Raw genomic sequence first — 22,997 nt, 5'->3', positions numbered from 1 at the left:
TTGCACTCTCCTCTTTCACCCTCATTAAAAGGTTCTTTAATTCCTCCCCACTTTCTGCCATCAGAGTGGTATCATCTGCATATCGGAGGTTGTTGATATTTCTTCCGGCAATGTTAACTCCGGTTTGGGATTCACCAAGTCTGGCCTTTCGCATGATATATTCTGCATATAAGTTAAATAAGTAGAGAGACAATATACAGCCTTATTGTATTCCTTTCCCTATTTTGAACCAATCAGTTGTTCCATATCCAGTTCTAACTCTTGCTTCCTGTCCCACCTTTAGGTTTCTCAGGAGATAGATAAGGTGATCAGGCACTCCCATTTCTTTAAGGACTTGCCATAGTTTGCTGTTGTCCACACAGTCAAAGGCTGTGATACTGCTAGAGCCCACCTGAAGTTAGACTGGCCATAATAGAATTTAATTTCAGATAGAGGAAGAACAGTACATTTTATTTATTTGTTTGTTCCTATTCCACCTTTTTTCGTAGGGAACCCAAGGTGGCTGATAACAGAAAAACTAAAAAGCAAACACATTTTTAAAATACTATCTAAATATATTAAAAACAACTGAACTATATTAAGTTCTTTTTTAAAAAAAAAAACAAGATTAAAAGCAATTTCAAAACATTAAAAATGTAAATTAAAAACCAGCATTCTATACTACTTTAAAGCCTGCCTGAAGAGGAAAGTTTTTGCCTGACAACAGAAGGACAAGAAATTGGGGATGGGGTCACCCTGGCTTCTTAGGTCAGCACATTCCAAAGCCTGGGAGCAGCCACTGAGAAGGTCCCCACACACACTCATGTCCTCACCAAATGAGCTTGGAAAAGTGGTGGAACTGAGAGAGGGGACTTCCCAAAAGGTCTTAAATGCCAAGAAGACTCATATGGAGTGATATGATCCTTAAAAGAATCTGGACCCAAGATCTATAGAACTTTATACAGTAGGCAATAACCAGCACCCAGAAAAAGATAGGCAATCAGTGAAGCTGTTGTAATAAGGGAGCTACATGCTCCTTATAACCAGTGTTAGTTAGTATTCTGACTACAAGTGAGAATGATCTTGGAATCATCATAGATCACAAGCTGAATATGAGCCAAAAGTGTGATGTGGCTACAAAAAAAGGCAAATGCTATTTTAGGCTGCAGTACGTAATAGAAGTCTCCAAATCTTGCAAGGTACTCGTCCCCCTCTATTTGGCACTGGCTAGGCCTCATCTTGAGGAGTACTGTGTCCAGTTCTGGATGCTCAAAAATTGGAACAAGTTCAGAGGAAGGCAACAAGGAGGATCAGAGGGCTGGAAACCAAGCCCTATGAGAAAGAACTGGACATGTTTAGCCTTGACAAAAGAAGGCTGAGGGGAGATATGATAGCACTTTTTCAAATACTTGAAAGGTAGTAGTCATACAGAGGAGTGGCAGAATCTGTTTTTGATCAACCCAGAGTGTGGGGCACTCAGCAATGGGCTCAAGTTACAGGAAGCCAGATTTCGGCTGAATATCAGGAAAAACGTCGTAACTGAGAGCAGTACTGCAAGATAATAAATTACCTCGAGGGTGGTGAGTGCTCCAGCACTAGAGGCATTCAAGAGAAATTTAGACAACCACCTGGCAGATAAATTTTATTTGTATTCCTGCTTTGAGTAGGGGGTTGGACTCGATGGCCTTACAGGCCCCTTCCAGCTTCATTATTCTATGATTCTATGAGTCCTAGTCTGTTACTCTATCCACTATACCATACTGGGTATCCATATTACAAATTGTTGCTGTGTTTTATAATATTCCACAATCTACTATATTTCAGATAGTCTCTGGCATTACTTAGTCTCATTATTTGTTAGATTAATCACAAACAGGAGGATATTTCTACACATTGGCACATTACAGTTGTACTACAGGACATTCAGAACATTGGATAAGACAGGCATACCTCAGCACCATTGCCTTTTGTTTACATCATGACACTGCAATCAGATTTGTTTGGGGTTTTCCAGGACCAGCACATCTGGATCTCATCAGTGCTCAGTAAACAAAAACATCAAATAACTTAAAAGCAAAACTTGCAAGGACAAACTTTGAATGGATTGTCACAGAACAAGTGAAGGCTAAACTAGATTGCAACCATGTATAATGTTATCCCAAATGCCCCTCCCTTAATGTACAGTTCTTTCAGGTGGGAGAAGGGAGCAAGTCAACTTTTCATACCAAACTCTTCATCTGGAGCCCAAGACAAGAGTCTGATCTGGGATACAAGCCCAACATCCCTGAGGAAAAAATACTGGGCTAAACTGCAGCTCATGAGATGGAAATGTATGCAAATTTATTGTTCTGCTGTGTATACAGCATTGCTGACATTTCCTAAAGCCTATCAGAAACAGCACTACTATGAACATTCAGCTGGAGATAACTAATGTACTACACCTAAATGATGGGACATTTCTGGAACCCCTTCCTGGAACTTATTTATAGACAGGCGCCTCAAAGAGCATACTAAGCAAATGGAAGCAGGAGGGAGGGACACTAAGATCCCAAGGATATTGCGGTCAATAATGCAAATATAATTTAGGAATAACACCGCTCCTAAATTGCTGGATAGCTCAATAGTTTAGACATCTGGGTTGAGAGTTCAATTCCCCATTGTGCCTCCCTGAGAGGGGCTGGACTTGATGATCCACAGGGTCCCTTCCAGCTCTGCAGTTCGAAGGAGGAGGGGAAGAAATAATCAGACTTATGGATTTGAGAGTACACAGAACAGAAGATATTACATCTCATGGAGAACAAACCAGGGCACTACTGTAGCAGTCAGACAAAATGTACATCAACCTACCATAGTTTCATAATGCCAAACAAGTCATGCAGCCAGAAACATAAATTATTTAATAAAGTAATCTGAAGGAACTAAAAGATGCCAATCCTCTGCTTTTGCTAAACAGACAAACATTTCTAGAGAAGAGAGTTCGTGTGCATGTGCATACATAACAGATACTGTGACAAGGTAGTATTGCATCTACAAAAATGATACTTGAGTCCTGGCGTTGCCAACTGCTGTATGATAACAAGAATACACTGGTGAGTGAAATACTGGTTAATTTTATTGGATAGACAGTCTCACAGGAGAATAGTGACAGGACCAAGGTTAAGTATTATCTTTATCTCCCAAACTATCTTTATAATGGAAAAAGGTATTGTGCGCTTACATTACATGCAACTGCGAAGTAACACATAGTTTGCCAATTTAAAAAAACCCCACAAAAAACCACATGAAAGAAAAAATGTCAACAAGCAAGAAGTTACAAGATGACTTATTAAGTCTACAAAGCTCACTTTCTAAACATAGATTATGGTGGACAACTCTGGTTCCTTGAGATGTTTTTGGATTGCAATATCCATTAATCCCTTACCATTGGTGTTGCCGAGTAGGACTGATGGAAGTTGCTTTACAACTTCATTTGGGAGGCCGGAGCTATCAACCCCACTTTAGATATTATTTATTTATTTAAAATATTTTTCACCCTGCCTTTCTCCTTACAAGTGTAATTTTTCGGCCATGCTTTGGGGATCTTGGCCATTCCTAAGGAAATTATCAGGGGTTCCTCAATTAGTAGATTTGTAACAGTGAATAAGTTACCCAAAAAAGTAGGACCACCACTAATTATCCTGCACACTATGTGAACTCAGAGGAGTCCTAACCATCTTCTGAAGCAGGTACTCTGTTTATAGGGAGTGGCCTTAGAAGCCTCATAGCAACTGACTACACACACTCCACTGGAAGCTTTTGCTTCCAGGTTCTTGAACAAGTCAACATAGAAAACATCTTCTGAATAGACTCCAAAAGTGTCCTACTTATAACATTTAATTGTGCCTAAATTATACTTAGCATTAGATAAGACTAAGTGCAAGAATAATGGCATAAATCATGGCAGTGAATTTTCACTAATTGACAAATTATCATTGCATTCCAAATTGCACACCAAAGTCATGTGACTAAAAATGCAAGCAGCAGCTCATTAATTTGGCAATTCACCATCGGTTTGTACTATTACACATGTAATAAAGCTACATAAAACTACAAATCTAAAGCACACACCAAACAACCATCTGACCATTGCATTTTGTGTTATCTATACCAGTGGTTCTTAACGTGGGCGATTATGCCCCCCAGGGGGCGATTTCATTTTTCAGGGGGGCGGTAGAACAAAAAGGGGCGGTGTGGGGGCGCTGGAGCAGAAGGGGGCGGTAGGGGGGCGCTGGAGCAAGCCAAACCTGTGAAGATGGCTGCAGCCTTTTTACAGTGTGCATGAATATATATATTTTCCTCCCATTTTAATTTAGTTTCAGAATTTTTGTCTTGAAATTTTTAGTTCCTGCATTTGTTTTTATGCCCTTTTTATATTTCTTTTTGCGTCTTAAAATTCAGTTGCAACTAAATCATTAAATGTTACTTTTTGGGGGGCATTTCATTTTCTTGGAATTTAATTTTGTTTTCAGGGGTCATTGGATTTAAGTCTCTTAAATAAATAAATAAATAAATAAATAAATAAATAAATAAATCACCGCGGGGAGGGGGGCGATGATAACTTCCTCGATGGCTTAAGGGGGTGTTTCTTTCAAAAAGGTTAAGAACCACTGATCTATACCTTCCAAATAACTTTTGACAGAAGTCCCATGGAAAATGATCTTATAATGACCTTGCAACTACAATGAGCTCCAAAGTAGTCTTCACAGCATTTTGTACAACATTGCATTTTGTACAACAGTGCACCATTAGCCACTGAAAAGTTATACTGGTTTGTTGCTTTAAATATTTTTTTCATCTTGTTCCTCTATCCACAGGCTGGAACTACTTCCATTTTATAGATGGAGGACTGAAGCCAATGTAATTTACCATACATATAAGCCCTTGCTGAAAGAGAGTAAGAAACCCACATTTCCCAAGTCTAATATGAATGGACAAGGAGTCTTCAGTTTCGCTTAATTTCTTTGCCATACTATAACCCTGAAAGATATTTATACAAGGACTGGATAAATTTCAAATGAAGTTAGAGGGGGCCCCTACGCAAAGCTACACTTTAACTTTTTCACCTAGAGAAACAGCAATTCCTACCTAAGAGACTTCAGTGTATCCCTAACTGCAGATAGAGTTGTTAAAAAAACAAGCCAAATCCATAGCAACACAACTATAAAAAGTATGCCAGAAAATGGCACTCCCAGGCTGTATAATTCAAAAGGAATTGCTCCACTGAGATAACATGCAGGTTATGTTTTGTCTTCAGATGTTCCTTTAGAAAAAGAGATAGAGATTTCAAGGTCAGTGTTCTCATCACATAGTGTTTTCCACACTGTGAAAAAAGTTAGGGTGAGGAAAGAGCAACTCTTACTAATGTCAGTATTAATGTTACTCCTCAAGCTATATGAAATGGGCCTGAGAGTTTGTTAGCCCAGGATTTTGCCCCTCACACATACACTTTTGCTGTCCGATCTAAAACCATACTGTATTGATTAGACTCATGCCACAAGGAGGAGCTGAGGAGGTTTTTATGCAAATATAGGAAATCTATTCCAGCTGGATACCATTCCTGCCCTGGCAGAAACACAAGCCTTGAAAACATACAGTAGACAGACTGGCTTTAAAACAAGTTCCAGAAATAGAGACATGTGGTGACCACATGTTAGACAGCCATTTCCTTACTCCATCATTATATTACATAGTACTTTCAAATTGAAGGGAGATTTATTTAAAGCAAATGTCTCCCTTTTAAAGAGTAAGAGCAATGAAGTTTCCACAGTTTCACAGCATTTCCCCAACTACCCAGATTTTATTTAATGGTCAGTTTCTCTCAAAACACCAAAGACAGCCACTTTGGTCTGAAAGACTATGCTTTAGCCCAGTTACTTTAAGATCAGTAATTTTCAAGTTTTGCAGTTCCATTCCAGGACTCCTATCAGAGGTTCGTAAGCAGAAAGTTTGTTAATAGCACAAAGACCACTACCCTGACTGCACATACCCTTGACCACCACCTTCCTTCGCAACAGTCAGGTAAACAAAAGCAATAAGTATTCCCTAACAAATCTCAGTCCATGCAAGGTGATTATTAGCTTGGACAGCAGTCCACACGACGCAAATGTCCACCTAAGATCATAAACCTTTTACAGTGCAAAAGGACTCCCCAGCAGACTATCAACAGGGAAAGGCTGAAAGTCCCCATCTCAGGGATTTTCACTCCTGCTGCAAAACATCACAGCAACCTACCTTCGAAAAAATATCCAAACCAGCCTTCTAAGACTGTGGCTGCTGGGTAAGGAGATGGATCTTCTCAACTACTTTGTTGCAACATTCATTTCTGTATAGTTAATATCTTCTTTAAGTCCTGATAATTTACTAGGTTTAGTTGTGTGGGCTTTTGAAAAAAATAAATGTGTGAGGGTTTTTTTCCCCTTCCATGCATACCAGATTGCTTTGGATAGTTGCCTAGCAACGCTGGCAAAATTAATCTTCTCTAAAATAAGAACCTGTAGAAATGAAAATGTTCTCCCAAATAGCAATTTACATCAGGATGAGTATAGACATGATGTCAACTGTGAGCGGGAGGCGTGGACCCATGCCTCCACAGAAAGACCGTCCACCCACTTTGGGTCAACATGAATGCCAACAAGCACTGCTTGTTATGTGCCCAAGTACATGCCCTAGCCAGAAAGTAATCTTTAAAAAAAAAAAAAAAAAGCAATGCCTACGGCTTCAGCTAGCTAAACATGTAAAAGCAGAAGCCCTCAGTATGAAACTAAAAATTCAAATGAGCTACGGGTTCTGAACAAGAAACTTTAAAATGCAAATCAACGGGGACAGCCAGCCTTGTATGTCACATGGAACTCCAACATTCCTGGTGACCAAGCATCCATCAAATGTTGTCTGTGGTTTTCAGATCATTTGACTATTCAGACCTCAGTTGATTTTTAAAAAGCAGGTCACAAGGGCATTTTCCTAATGAATAAGCTGGGCATACTATTTGCTCAACATGCATTTTCACCAGACGGCGACAGGCAGAATTGTTTGCTCCTTTTCTAAGTCCATAAAGCTAGGAACACATACTGCAGCTATGCTAGGAATTTTTGAGTTCTAGCTCATCAATATTTACTACTCCACAATAGTCTCTTATTTGTCGTGGGAGTGAGCTTGTAACTAAGCTATCAACATTGCTTGTTAAAGCTGCAAGTCCTCCCAAGTATAAAGGTCTGATCTTTCGGGTTCTCTTCAAGGAGCAGGGTTTGCTTGGAATAAAAATGTCGTATTTATAATGTATAAGTACAAGTTACTTACAGATTTAAAGTAATAAATTTAATACCTGGGGACCATCTTCTAGGGCAATTCTGCACAAGTTGCAATCTTATATATAACACTCTGGTCTTACAAGTCTGCCAAATGAAGACACTGATTATGTGCACACGCACGTGCACACCACATTGCCAGCCATTTTTAAAGCACTGTTGTTATATCCTTATTACTCCCCAAAAGGAATACACTTCAGCTCCACATTACACTAAGAAAACAAAGCGAACAGAATTATTTCAACATACACAGACTCCTTTCTTTGCAGTTGAGAGAAAATTTAACTCCATTCTTTTTAAGGAGGAATCCAAAAATCCCCAGTTGGTCTTGGATGTAGCTTTCTTCTTCATGATGCTGGAGAGTTACATTGTTCTGCATAAGGTTAACCCAGTAGCTCTAGGCCACCATCTTTTTTCCACCATAGCTACGGGAATCAGTGACGTATTCCCATCTATCACACAGTAAGTTAACATTTGAATTTATCAGATCGTGCTCAAGATGTCATACGTTAATGGAAATAGTTAAGGGCACTTTTCTGCACCTGAACACAGCATCTCATCTGGTGTTTTGTGGTTTCCCAAATTTGTCAGGAGGAAACTTGCCAGCAAGTTTCACTCGGGTGCTTTTGCTCTTCGGTAGCTTCAGCCGTCTCTGTGTTGTTTTCATGACAAGGGATAGTTGCTTACACTAAACAGTGATTTCAGATCCAAATTAAGATGCTGACAACTAATATGAATTAAGCAATAGTTTATTCTCCTTTGCTTCCTAAATATTTTGTTTAAAGTAAGATTGTTATGTAAGGTTCCCATTCCTGCGCTGAGCAAAGGGTTGGACTCAATGACCTTATAGGCCTCTTCCAACTCCAATGATTCAATGATTCTATAACAAATGTTTTTGTGAAGGATCGTCAATGATACTTTAATAAAATATTTGTTTGCAGGTAGTGTATTTGGGGGGGGGGGGATATGTTTGTGAACATAAGGAATGTTTAAAAAGAAATTTAATACATCCAGAAGACAGCTAGGTCAGAACTCTTCCCTTCAATAAGTAGGGTCCAAAATCAGTTCCAAGACCATAACACAGTCTAGATGTCTAAATGGAAGATGGCATGCAATTATAGATGAACTACTCTGAGTTTCTTCAACAACAAGGTATGAAGTTCGAGGGGGGGAATCAAAATAATGCAAGGCTTTGTGTGCATGGAAATATTTTTTATAAGAAAGAACATCCAAATATGCAAAAACACCTGCTTGCAAAGTGAAGTGGTATTCTCAAGAAGGAGTGGCAGCAGGAGATTCCATTGATGATGCAGTTCAGATCGAATGCCTGGGCGACACTACTACTCTAAAAATCTTTATGATCCACTGGGGAGCTACATAGTTTTGGACTTCTCAAAATCCTGTTCTTCTTGGGCTTTTGCTACCAAACTAACTGGATTGTGTGTTGGGGGTGGTATTATGTCAGTTTCTAAGTACCACCAAATCCCTGGCTTCATCTTTACTTTTAAACTCATAAAAGTTTCCATTAATCTTGCTTGCAAACATTTCTACTGCTATGCATACAAGGAAAAAGTTATGTAGTTAAAATCCACCACACCCAGAAACATGAAAGTATTCACAAGCAAGAATGCTGTAATCTGAAATCTAACACATTCAGAATATCAAGAGCCCTTTATCAAGTATAATTCAATGGTGATGGTGCACGCTCAGCATTCCTGAGATACAAGGCAGGTATCTAGTTTCAGTATGTCTTTATGCTGTTTTACTACACCTCCATATACTGCAAGTCTTCTCAGGCCCATTTTGCTGAGTTCTTAAGTGTATTTGAAACAGTCCATTTCTATTCCTTATAATCACACGACCAGAACTTGTCAGGAGAGAATAAATTCCTTCCTTCTCCTCCTTGCCTTCTGCAACAACACCCCAATTCATGCAGAAGCCACACTGTCTAAAGGCCTAAGGCCTCATACAACTGCGAAACTAAAATCTCGATGCTTCCAGATTTAAGGAGTTTGCACAAGCAATACCAATACTAATCCCTGAGTGCCCACTGTACTATTTTTTGGCAGACACTGAACGTTGTTATAGTAGAAAAGAAAGCAGCAGTGGACAATTTTAATGTGTATTCTGTCACTTAAGATCTTACACTTGTGTTGCAGAACTATTTCAGCAAAACTAGTAATACTTTTTAAAATCTTATGCTTTGAATTTTGGATTTCTATCTCTAATATCACTTTCTCAGTTAAATCCAGGAATCTTCCTATATTTTGCACATAGACTTGTCTTGGCCAAACACTAATTAAGAACCTTATTCTTAATTCCTTCCTCTGGGATTAAAGCGTTGACAGTCCAATCTCTGCACAGCTACATTGTTTTGTCTTCACTGCCTGATGACCTGCTGTTCCCTTTGGTAAACTGACAACGCCTTACAAAAATATCCTGGCTTGAAAGTGAATTGGAAGAAATCTGAATGTATTTTATTAAATCATTCAGAAGTAGATAAGAACAAAGCCAAGATCATGAAGAAGGAAACAAAAGAAAGGGAACAATTAGCATAATCTATAAAATGTTAGTACATTCTGAAGTGATGATGAAAAACCAGTGGGAGGAGGACTTTGAGGAAGAGGTTAAAGGGAGAGGCTTGGGATAAAGTATGGTCACAAAGAATAATGAAGAATATGTCTATAACAGTAAAATAAAATTGTTATAAAGTAGCATGGAGATGGTACTTTACTTCATTAAGACTGAGCATAATAAATAAGAATATACCATCTCAATGCTAGAGATGTAAAAAGGAAAAAGGGACCTATATGCATATGTGGTGGACTTGCGAAATAAGAAAGAATGGGCACTGGTTTTTAAAGAAATTAGAGAAATTATTGGATATGATATTCAAATATCACCAAACATCACCCTCCTAAATATAATTAAGAATGACCATCTTTTAAAAGAGCAGAAAAAGTTAATTGTTATAATGGTCACAGTAGCAAGATTAATATTTGCAAAGAATTGGAAAAGTTAGAAACAAATTAATCTGGAAGACTGCTATAAAAATGTGGAACTTGGCGATCAATAAGTTAATATGTGAAATGAAAATAAGAAGATGAATGGCAAAGTCTAATGATTTCAAAAATGTATGGAATTTATACTTGGAATATGTCTTTATGAAAGGGAAAGGTTATAGTGCAGCATAAGAATCAATGTATTTTTGGAGAGGTATGGGGTGAAAAGTTGTAAAAATATATTATTGGTTACCTAGACCCGAGGGTGAAGGTGGCACAGGTGGGTGGGGAAGGTCCAATTTGTATTAGGTATAGTTTTATTAAATATTTATTTTAAGTTAGTTTTGCTATTTGTCATTTTCCTTTAATAAAATTCAAAAAATTAAAAATCCTATCACTGGACCTGCTTCACCAAAGAAGAGAAGGCAAATTGATTCCTTTCCTGCCATGATTTTTCTAAATATGGGAAGTCACATACAAAGCTGTCAATTCTGCTTCCTAATTAGAGTGATCTAACATAGCTTTGAGATGCATTTCTTAATTTATGCCAGCAGTTCATTAGCGAAGTACCACTCCAATTTCTTATATACATAACATAGGTATTACATAAAAGTTATAATATACTAATACATAATGTTAATGTTATACAATTGTGATAATGCTTTAACAAATTGCCTTGGTGGATCAGACAAATATCTATTCAATCCAACAATAAAAATCAGGTACTTCAGAAGCTCACAAAAAAGGTGGTATCTTTTCGTTTGCTTGCTTGCTTTTTTTTACTTGGATAACAATACCTCTGCAAATCCATCAGCACCGCTCTCAAGTAAGCTGCACAGAGGAGTGCACTTGATTCCCCCACTCACAAACTTTTGCACAGAGATTAAGTACGCACAAAGAGATGTATCAGCAGAACTACTCTCAGCCTAAAGGAAACAAGATTACTCATTCAAGAGTTTGGCATTCATACTGCAATATCTGCATCACTTTTCATCAGGGGTGAGGAATATCTGGCCTCCTAATGTTATTTGACTGAAACTTGCACCCAGCCCAGATAGATAACCAATGCCAAAGCAATGATGTGAACTGCAGTCCATCTTCCTCTGGGGAGGATACCTTTTCCTTATCTTTGCTCTAGGTCAGAGTAAGAAGTTTTTGCTCTTGAAAGCCCCACTTTAAATGAATATGCAGCCCAATACCTCTTCAGCAAGTTAGCTACAACTGCTCCCAAACTGCCTACTTGAACTTCTGGGAGATATTTTTAAAATGCAGTTCATCCACAGGAAGTTTTAAACTACTGTACTGCATTTTAAAAGTTTGAATATGTAGATTTACTATTGTTCTTGGTTGCATTGAAACAGTTTCTATGCACCCTGTTAAAACACACTTACTTGTATTTCACTGTTTCATGTTCAGAATTTTACTGCCATTCCCATTGTGTGCATTACTGGCAGCAAAAACAGAAGGCCTGTTGTGCACGTGCTATTATTACCACATGTTTAAAAGTTAGAAAATTTTGGTTTTTATTATATTCTCAAAGTGCATTTTCATCAGAGTCAAGGATATCATCTTGCACAAACGATGACCAAAAAATATTTGGGGAAACCAATATAAGCCAGACACTGTGTTAGAATATCTAATAATAAAAGATGTGGATTAAAAATACAATGGCTAGCATCATAATCCCCTTATATAAGCCTGTGGTACAGCCACATTTAGGTAGAAACCTTGTTGCACAGTTCTATGGAAATGACGTCACCCTCAGTGGCAAATCACCACAGATGAAAGGCAATTTCAGGGTCCACATCATGCACCCCAAAATCCCCAAAGGAAGCCCTTAACCTGTAGCAATCTTCTGCTGCAGCTCCTTACACCATCACTGCTGTGTTTCCAGAGCTGCACAAGAAGATTTCAGCTTTGGAATTCTAGATGTCAACCAGTATATTATTTCACCAGAAAAGTTACAGAACTAAAGAGCAACTGAAAAGACAGAAGAGGTTGGAATATTTTATGTTCCTGGAAAGGTGCAGTTTTTGGACAGCTTTTAATATTTTTGAAGAAATGTTTGGGGATGTTGATAAAAAAAATGAATGTGACTGGCAATTGGGCATAAAAATTCAGAATGGAATTCACTACAAGAGATGACAAAGAACAGCTACTTATGTTGCCCTTTTAAAGGTTTAGGATACATTAATGGAGAATAAGTCCACTAATGAGGGTTAAACTAAGAAGACTGCATTAGCAGATTTTTCAATTGGCCATGATAGATAAATAGACCACCTTTAGTTAAGAACCAGTGGTCTAGGTCCTTTTATCTATTTATGCTGGAGTAACTTTTAGAGCCCCTTCATGGATCACTGCCTTGTCGTGGCAAAGGGGCTTGAGTAGCTCAGAAAAGCTATGGGCTATGCGGTGCAGGGCCACCCAAGATGGATAGTTCTGACTAAAGCTCCACTTGGAACAGGAACTGGCAAGACACTCCAGTATCCCTGACAAGAAAACTCCATGGACAGAAACAAAGGGCTAAAAGATATGATGCTGGAAGATGAGCTCCTCTACTGAGGAAGAGCGGAGGAAAAGTACAAGTAGCTCCAGAGCTAATGAAGTGGATGGGCCAAAGCTGGAAGGATGCTCAGCTGTGGAAGCGCCGGGAAGTGAAAGGAAAGTCCAATACTGCAAAGAAAAATGCTGCATAGGGATCTGGAATGTCAGATCTTTGAACCTTGTTAAGCTGGATGTGGTCAAACAGGAGATGGCAAGAATAAACAATGACATACTGGGTGTCAGTGAACTAAAATGGATGGGAATGGGTGAATTCAATTCAGACAATTATCATATCTACTACTGAGGGCAAGAATCCAGTAGAAGAAATGGAGTAGCCCTCATACTCAACAAAATAATGGAAATAATGTACTGGGATTTATGCGAAAGATTTATGCGATCTGAAGAGAAACCTCAAGCAATATTAATGCAATGGGATGAAGCAAAATCAGCTCTAAAACAGAGAATAATGGATATGGAAAGACAGGTAGATCTCAGTAGACGCCCCAATTTTAGAGCAATAGACATGCATAAATATTGTCCGCTCCCTATGGCCTACCTATCACAGTGTGAGACATGTAAGTTTAGGAAAGCCTTTACTTTGGCTAGATGCGAGGCTTTCCCTTCTGTGGTGTTGGAAGGCAGATTTTAAAAAATCCCAAGGGAACAGAGATTCCGCCCTTGTGGCTCTGGCGAGATCGAATCTATCGAGCACATGATGCTCAGGTGTAACAGGCATAATAAGATCCAATGAAAATATATTACACCTCTCTTAAAAGATATGGCAGGTCAATCGGATTCAGACTACTGTGATCAATTGTTAACTGACCAAAATACAGTGGACCCTCTACTTACGGAATTAATCTGTATTGGAATGGTGGCTGCAGGTCGAAAAGTCTGTAGGTCGAGTCTCCATTGACCTACAATGCATTGAAAACCGATTAATCCGTAACTGGCCGTTTTTGTTCCATTTTTGTTCCATTTTGTTTTTTTCTGGCCTGTAGGTAGATTCTCCAGCTGCAAGTCAAACCTAAATTTTGCGGCCAGAGAAGTCTGTAACTCGAAAAGTCTGTAAGTCGAGCCGTCTGTAAGTCGAGGGTCCACTGTAGGATTACTACAGAACTGGTAGTGAAATTTTGGGTGGCATGCTATAACAGACAGAACACACAGCTAAACCCTTAGACTTTGGTCTTACATTGCTATATTTACTGTTTTAAATATTTTACCTTTTTATATCTGGTATGGCTCTTTGTAGTGCATGCCAGTCTTTGAAGTTTTGTATTCAATTTTGTATGGCTTGATGCTGTAACAATAAACTATTTATATGTACTGGGATACAGTCTCAAAAATGATAGAATTACTGCAATACAAATCCAAGGCAGACCTTTCAACATTACAATAATCCAAGTTTATGCACCAACCACTGATGCTGAAGAAGCTGAAATTGACCAATTCTATGAAGACTTACAACACATTTCAGAAAAAACAAGAAAGATGGTCTCATTATAGGGGACTGGAATGCTAAAGTAGGGAGTCAAGAGATAAAAGGAACAGCAGGTGAGTTTGGCCTTGGAGTTCAAAACGAAGCAGGGCAAAGGCTAATAGAGTTTTTCAAGAGAACAAGCTGGTCATCACAAACACTCTTTTCCAACAACACAAGAGGTGACTCTACACATGAACATTGCCAGATGGGCAATACCGAAATCAGATTGATTATATTCTCTGCAGCCAAAGATGGAGAAGCTCTATACAGTCACAAAAAACAAAGCCTGATTGTGGCTCTGATCATCAGCTTCTTATAGCAAAATTCAAGCTTAAACTGAAGAGAGTAGGAAAAACCACTGGGCTAGTCAGGTATAATCTAAAGCAAATACCTTATGGATACACAGTGGAAGTGAAGAACAGATTTAAGGAACTAGATTTGGTGGACAGAGTGCCTGAAGAACTATGGATGCAGGCCCATAACATTGTACAGGAGGCAGGAACAAAAACCATCACAAAGGAAAGGAAATGCAAGAAAGCAAAGTGGCTGTCCATTGAGGCCTTACAAATAGCAGAGGAGAAAAGGGAAACAAAATGCAAGGGAGATAGGGAAAGTTACAGAAAACTGAATGCGGACTTCCAAAGAATAGCAAGGAGAAACAAGAGGAACTTCTTAAATGAACAGTGCAAAAAATAGAGGAAAATAATAGAAAGGGAGAAACCAGAGATTTGTTCAAGAAAATTGGAGATATTAAAGGAACATTTAGTGCAAAGATGGACATGCTAAAGGACAAAAATGGTAGGGACCTAACAGAAGCAGAAGACATCAAGAAGAGGTGGCAAGAATACACACAGAAGAATTACACCAGAAAGATCTGGATGTCCCGGACAACCCAGATAGTGTGGTTGCTGACCTTGAGCCAGATATCCTGGAGAGTGAAGTCAAGTTGGCCTAAGAAAGTACTGCTGACAAGAAGGCCAGTGGAGGTGATGATATACCAGTTGAACTACTTAAAATCTTAAAAGATGATACTGATAAGGTGCTACACTCAATATGCCAGCAAGTTTGGAAAACTCAGCAGTGACTAGAGGACTGGAAAAGATCAGTCAATCCCAAAGAAGGGCAGTGCCAAAGAATATTCCAACTACCATGCAATTGCACTCATTTAACACACTAGTAGGGTTATGCTCAAAATTCTACAAGGTAGGCTTCAGTAGTATGTGGACCGAGAACTCCCAGAACTAAAGGCTGGATTTCAAAGGGGCAGAGGAACTAGAGACCAAATTGCCAACATGCGCTGTATTATGGAGAAAGCCAGAGAGTTCAAGAAAAACATCTACAGTGGACCCTTGACTTACAGACGGCTTGACTTACAGACTTTTTGAGTTACAGACTTCTCTGGCCGCAAAATTTAGGTTTGACTTGCAGACTGAGATTTGACTTACAGACCAGAAAAAACCCAAAATGGAACAAAAACGGCCTGTTACGGGATTAATCGGTTTTCAATGCACTGTAGGTCAATGGAGACTTGACTTACAGATTTTTTGACTTGAGAACCGCCTTCCAATACGGATTAAGTTCTCAAGTCAAGACCCCACTGTACTTCTGTTTCATTGACTATGCAAAAGCCTTTGACTGTCTTGACCACAGCAAACTATGGCAAATTCTTAAATAAATGGGAGTGCCTGACCACCTTATCTATCTCCTGAGAAATTTATATGTGAGACACGAAGCAACAGTTAGAACTGGATATGAAACAACCAATTTGTTCAAAATTGGGAAAGGAGTACAACAAGGCTGTATATTGTCTCCCTGCTTGTTTAATTTATATGCAGAATACATCATGCGGAAGGCTGGACTGGAGGAATCCCAAACCGGAATTAAGATTGCCGGAAGAAATATCAACCTCCGATATGCAGATGATATCACTCTGATGGCAGAGAGTGAGGAGGAATTAAGGAACCTTGTAATGAGGGTGAAAGACGAGAGTGCAAAAAATGGTCTGAAAGTCAACATCAACAAAACTAAGATCATGGCCACTGGTCCCATCACCTCCTGGCAAACAGAAGGGGAAGGTATGGAGGCAATGACAGATTTTACTTTCTTGGGCTCCATGATCACTGCAGATGGGGACAGCAGCCACGAAATTAAAAGACGCCTGCTTCACGATGAACAACCTAGACAGCATCTTAAAAAGCAGAAACATCACCTTGCTGACAAAGGTCCGCATAGTCAAAGCTATGGTTTTTCCAGTAGTGATGTATGGAAGTGAGAGCTGAAGAACTGATGCTTTTGAACTGTGGTGCTGGAGGCAACTCTTGAGAGTCCCCTGGACTGCAAGGAGAACAAACCTATCCATTTTGAAGGAAATCAACCCTGAGTGCTCACTAAAAGGATAGATCCTGAAGTTGAGACTCCAATACTCATGAGAAGACTCCCTGGAAAAGACCCTGATGTTGGGAAAGTGTGAAGGCAAGAGGAGAAGAGGACGACAGAGGATGAGATAGTTGGACAGTGTCACTGAAGCTATCAACATGAATTTGGCCAAACTCTGGGAGGCAGTGGAAGACAGGAGGGCCTGGCATTCTCTGGTCCATGGGATCACAAAGAGTCGGACATGACTTAACGACTAAACAACAACAACATTTAGAGGTGAATTTCCCCAAGTTAAGAAAGCACTGTAGACATTATCACTTGCATAACTGAATTGTATGAATCAGCATACAACTAATAGTCTATAGTGATTTCTTAACTTGGGAAAATTTATATCCCGAAGTATCCATTTTTGTAGCTACGCAAGAGGATTCTGGCCAATATGCATCTAAGTACCAGGCAAGGGACAAACACATAACCTGCCCATAAATTCTGAAGTATCTCATAGGTCTGAGGGACGTGGTGGCGCTGTGGGCTAAACCGCAGAAGCCTGTGCTACAGGGTCAGAAGACCAGCAGTCGTAAGATCGAATCCACGCGACGGAGTGAGCGCCCGTTGTTTGTCCCAGCTCCCGCCAACCTAGCGGTTCGAAAGCATGCAAATGCGAGTAGATAAATAGGGACCACCTCGGTGGGAAGGTAAACAGCGTTCCGTGTCTAAATCACACTGGCCATGTGACCACGGAAAGATTGTCTTCGGACAAACGCTGGCTCTATGGCTTGAAGAGCGGGATGAGCGCCGCCCCCTAGAGTCGGACACGACTGGACAAAAATTGTCAAGGGGAACCTTTACCTTTTATCTCATAGGTCACTGTTAGAAACAAGAGGTCTTGCGCAATGAACTTGCAGCCTGTCCTGCAACACATTTCTTATGTTCTTAATAACTGCAGAAACCGATGGGATGCTAAATTAAGAGAGTTCATGAACTACTCTAAGTGGTGATGTAATAGAAAGAGGGGCTTGATTATCTATCCCATTTACTTGCAAATCAATCAATAAATAATTACCTGTCTCAACAATTGTACTTTCAAATTACTAGCACAATAAACTCACTCTGGCTATTAAGCGAGTATATTTGACTTGGAAGCTTCAAAATAAAGTGGAAAAGTCCCATAATTAGCCATATATATATATATATATATATATTTATTTATTTAATTTATACCCCGCCTATCTGGCCCACCAAATTCAAAGGAATTTTTTTTCTTATTCTAAAACAGAACAAGAGTTAACTCCTTCTCTCTCTCCCTACAATTCATTTTCCCAAGGGGAGTGTCTTACTATGCTATTCACTAATGTTTATGTTTTAATGTGATTGCCCCCTTAACACACACACACACCAGATGTAAATATTTTTCTTCATGCATTTGAATTCAGATGATTATGATACTACACGATTCTTCCCCAAACTGTCAACACCAACCCTATGTTATCACTATAGGTTCACCCAGGATTACAGAGCCCCTATTTGCTTTCTAACCAACTTCTACTATCACTTGCTGTAAAGCCTGTGTTGTGCACTATACAGACATTTTGTATAATTATTTCTAGAGTTAGTCTACAATTTTATCATTCAATAGCTAACATTTATTAATACAGCAATTTACAACAGAACTAAAAGAACAATATCAACTTGCCAAGAAACTAGTTATAACCAATCCAAAAGTTTAAAGAAATTTTATCTTGGCCCTAGCAAAGCTGCCAAATTTTAATTAAAGTATGGAGGAATGCCCATACTTCCATTTGTCACAAAGGGAGGCTGCTTAAGCAGTAAATACTGTAAAGCTGTGACAGTGGAGTATAATTTCATTCTCTGGGTTGTACGTAACACCCCAGCTATGCCTGAGCAAACATATTCTGTGACTGTGAAACCTCTATACTAACTTTATTAAGGAATCTAACAACTTCATGAGGAGATCCATTTGTGAGGCCAAGTACACCAGACAATTCCTATAGAGTAAAAGTAGAGCCTAAGAATACAGTACATAGCTTTAACATTGTAGCCAGAACATTATCACACAATAAATGTGTCTAGGCAGCTTGCATACTCCCTTGGTAATACCTTCATGATTTACTCTTTGCCTAGAACATTACATCACACTCTGCATTCCAGCACACCTGCTGTGTAAAGAAGCCTGCCTTCACATTTCCCACATCAGGGCTATAAACTGGTAGATTCAAAGTCTCTGTGCTAAGAAATTCTACTTGTCAAAACAGAAGAAGCCATGAGAGTATACTTAAAATTCCAATATATCCATTTTCTGAAACAGGAAAAGAGCTAAGAAAAAATGTCCCCACATTTCTTTTTCATTCAGAGTTAGAAAGAAATGTGCACTGTAATTCCTAGTGCTATTAATAATTTTCCAAGAGGTCTATTAAGATTAATAGGTTCACAACCATACTTAAGCAGTACTTTTGAAGCTACTTCAGCAGGGTAAAAAGGCCTGTGCCTATTGGTGTCCTCTGAAATGGCTCAACAGTTGGTTTCTAATAATTAACCAAGACACCTTGTTAATTTTATAGTGCCATACCTCTTCCAATTACATAGGCTGAGTTCCAAGAATAAGTTAGCCACCTTTCAGGAATCAGTTGGTTCATCTCTCCCATAGGTACAATTCCAATTGTCTTTGGCACGGCTAAAGTAGATCCAGCAGACACCAGAGCTGCCCCCTGAAGGACTGCACAGAAATCCAAATCCTGCCACAAAATTCAATATATGCTTTGCTAAGGTGAAAGGAATGCATCCTTGGCACCTCCCGTACCACAGCTCATCTGAGAACATTTAAGGGGAAAGCTGGAAATCGACTTGATGGCTATCTGCACCTGAGCAGGATTCTCCCTTCTCTTCATAGATAACAGACCTGCTTCTCCAGACCATGATCAAAGTTTCATACAAAACACTGCTTTCCATGTGTTGTTTAAAATAGATCCAAAACGTTCTCTCCTCAACAGCCCTGCTCAGCTCTTGTAAACAAAATAACCGTTCTGACTCCTTTTGGCCTTTCCAATGTGGTTTTAACACCCATGAGCCTCAGCAAGCATGACCACCGGACAAGAAAAACAGAGCCCCAGTATGTGGAAGCCCACAGTATTCCAATTCTGAAGGCTAGCACACATGTTGAAATACAGGTCAAATCAGAACTGTATAAATCACATAATGAACCTTATGAAGTGGTGTGTAAAGAATTGCTTCCAGTCTGTGATCCCCTTCAAATGTGCCAGGGGCCTCCAGGGGGTCTTATGACCCCCCCCTTGAGAATGGCTCTTGTAGAGCAGCCAGATATTGTAAAATAGAAACAATTCTTTCACATTAAAGCAAGAGCAGACAACATGTCACCTTCCACGTGTTTCTGGAATGTAAGTTCCATTAGCCTTTGACAGCAAAGCCAATGGGAAGGACGCACCTGGAGTATTGCATACAGTTCCGGTCACCACACCTCAAAAAAGACATAGTGGAACTGGAAAAGGTGCAGAAGAGAGTGACTAAAATGATGACTGGGCTGGGGCACCTCCCTTATGAGGAAAGGCTACAGCGTTTGGGGCTCTTTAGTCTAGAGAAAAGGCGCCTGAGGGGGGAGACATGATTGAGACATATAGAATTATACAGGGGATGGATAAAGTGGATAGAGGGAAGCTCCTTTCCCTCTCACACAGTACTAGAACCAGGGGACATCCACTCAAATGGAGTGTTGGGAAAGTGAGAACAGACAAAAGAAAACATTTCTTTACCCAGTGTGTTGTTAGTCTGAGGAACTCCTTGCCACAGGATCTGGTGATGGCACCTGGCCTGGATGCCTTTAAAAGGGGACGGGACAGATTTCTGGAGGAAAAGTCCATCATTGGTTACAAGCCATGATGGGGATGCACAATCTCCAGGCTTAAAAGGAAAGTACCTCCAAATGCCAGATGCAGGGGAGGGGTATCAGGATACAGGTATCTAGTTGTCTCATGTGCTCCCAGAGGCATCTGGTGGGGCCACTGTGAGATACAGGGAGCTGGACTAGATGGGCCCTTGGCCTGATCCAGCAGCGTTCTTCTTTTGTTTTTATGTGATGAGAGTTGAAGACCCAAAACACCAGGAAAAACACAAATGGCTCATCCATTTATTAAGAGATGTCCTTTTGTAACAAGGCATATATGTAGCCACTATAACAGAATACAACCCAGACACAACTGTCCTAAAGTCAGCTCCATGGAAATCAGTGAGAATGACTCCCAAGCAAGACTGTGTACAATTAACCCTACACATGAACTCCTAATGAAATCTGAGCTTAATTGAAGCAAGGGCTGTGCCCAACAGCCAGCAGAGGACTCTCAATTAGGGGGGGAAAACCTCACAAACCCGTAATAACTCAGTGGGCGATCTAGGGAGGCTGTCACTGAAATGCACAAGGCCCACCCTTTCCCTGCCTCCACTTTTACCAAAACTACAACAGTGACGCTCACTTTCACAAATCGGTCATTTACATGGAACTACAAAAAAGGTAAGAAGGTTAGTAGCACACACACACCCATCCAAACCCTTTCAACTTATACAGCGCAGGAGGCAGTACAACAAATACAACAAAGCCTCTCTTTAAGCATAGGTAGAGGTGTCACACTTCATTCAGTAATTCACCGCCATCTCTCTGCACAGCCAAAACGCAAGCTACGGGGCTCCCGGGCAAGCCTGACTGAGCGCCACGTTTTAAGCAAGAATTTAAAAAAAAAAAAAAACCGGAGAAGCTGACCGGCCTGAATCGGGCCTCCCGCGTTTACCTGCCCGCCACCGAAAGTCCGGAACGCCCCAGCTGCTGGTGCCCGGCCCGGCGGTCGTGTCTCCCGCTTGCTTACCTCCACCCAACGGCGAGCCTCGGCAAAGGCTTCCTCGCAGCCCTCGGGGTCCCCTCGGCTTTCCATGGCGAGCCAGAGGCGAGAGCGCCGGAGAGGGGCTTTTTCTCCTGAGGAGGGGGCGGGAGAGAGAGAGAAAAGAGGGACGGTTTCAAAGATGGGCTGCGAGGGGGAAACAAGCACCTTCCTTCCTCCCCCCCCCCCCCAAATCCCTCCCATTGCAATACAGCCTGGCTCCTTTCCACTTACAGGCAACCCCTCTCTCACACCCACTCACCCACCCACCCCCGGCCGCGGCTTCAGCCTTTTAGGAGCAGCCTCGGAGCTCCCTCGAGACGAGGCCGGGAGGGGGGCGAGCAGGGCGAAGTGCCGTCCGGAACGCGGGACGGAGGGGCGGCTTTCCAGGCGGTGGGGCGAACCCGGTCTCCTCACCGTTACTTGGGCGACCGGGAGGGGAGAAGCCCGCCCGCCCGCCGCCTTCGTGCTACTCCTGCGCTCCGAAACCCTCGGAATTGGGTCCCCGCCCGCCCGCTCGCGGAAACGAGCCCCGGCCAGAGAAGCTGCCCCTTTCCTCCCAGAGGCGCCGAGCTCGACTCTGCCCTTGCTGGCGGCGCGCTCCCCTCGCAAACACCCGGCGGGAGCCCACCCGTCCCTGCCCTGCTTTCTAGCCAGCCGCCCGGCCGGCCGGCCTTTCTCTACCTCCCGCGGCCACCGCTTACCTCCCTCCGACGGGCTCGGCGTCAGACACAAGAGCGCTGCCCCTTCCAAACTTTCTTAAACTTCCCGGGAAGCGGCGTCGCGATTTCCACCTGGCGGCAGGTAAGAGAACCGCAGCCGAACAGAGGAGGGGTGGTGTGTGTGTGTGTGTCCGTGTGTGTCTTTCTTCTGGGTTCTTAAGAGCCGGAGGCCCCGACGCGTTGTGCGCGGGCGCCCTCTCTCGGCAGAAAGGGGTCCGGTGGAAATAAACTGGGACCACCGCATCTGGAAGACTTGCACCCTTTCCGTGCATACAAGCGTAAGGAAAACTCTGCTTGATCTGCGCAAGGCCAGTGAAGTTATTTTTCCGACCGCCAGTCGTTATGGGCAACTCTCTCTCTCTCTCTCTCTCTCTCTCTCTCTCTCTCTCTCTCTCTCTCTCTGTGTGTGTGTGTGTGTGTGTGTGTGTGTGTGAGAGAGAGAGAGAGAGAGAGAGAATCTAGTCCAGCTTTCTGTATGATAAAGTATGTTCTGCATACAGATCGAGCAGATAAGGGGATAAAATGCATTTTTGTCTGCCATATTTGCCTATAACAAACCATTCTGTCTCCCCATATTTTGTCCTAACAGCAGCTTCTTGCCCAGAGCATCAGGACAATTAAGTGCTGAGGCATGCCCATTTCTTTCTGAA

General features: G+C 41.1%; 1 protein-coding gene across 11 annotated transcripts in view; it reads right to left on the bottom strand.

Moving 5' to 3' along the window:
• LMO7 (LIM domain 7) overlaps positions 1-22,364 on the bottom strand; it is a 163,417-nt gene extending 141,053 nt beyond the window's left edge. For 3 of the 11 annotated variants that reach the window (XM_078390768.1, XM_078390770.1, XM_078390769.1), the window contains exons 1-2: positions 22,330-22,360; positions 21,614-21,720 (exon numbers count right to left, since the gene is read on the bottom strand). In XM_078390768.1, the coding sequence (XP_078246894.1) occupies positions 21,614-21,679 (66 nt within the window). In that variant the 5' untranslated portion in view covers positions 21,680-21,720; positions 22,330-22,360. Of the gene's footprint in view, positions 1-21,613; positions 21,721-22,042; positions 22,070-22,329 lie in introns of those variants that run through there. The other 8 variants (XM_078390774.1, XM_020783506.3, XM_078390775.1 and 5 more) reach the window with 5 other exon arrangements.
• Between the last annotated feature and the right edge of the window lie 633 nt (positions 22,365-22,997).

This window comes from Pogona vitticeps, chromosome 3, assembly GCF_051106095.1.
Source record: "Pogona vitticeps strain Pit_001003342236 chromosome 3, PviZW2.1, whole genome shotgun sequence".
NCBI lineage: Eukaryota > Metazoa > Chordata > Lepidosauria > Squamata > Agamidae > Pogona > Pogona vitticeps.
The sequence above is the reverse complement of the archived record's forward strand: the minus strand, read 5'-3'. Positions and strand labels throughout refer to the sequence as shown.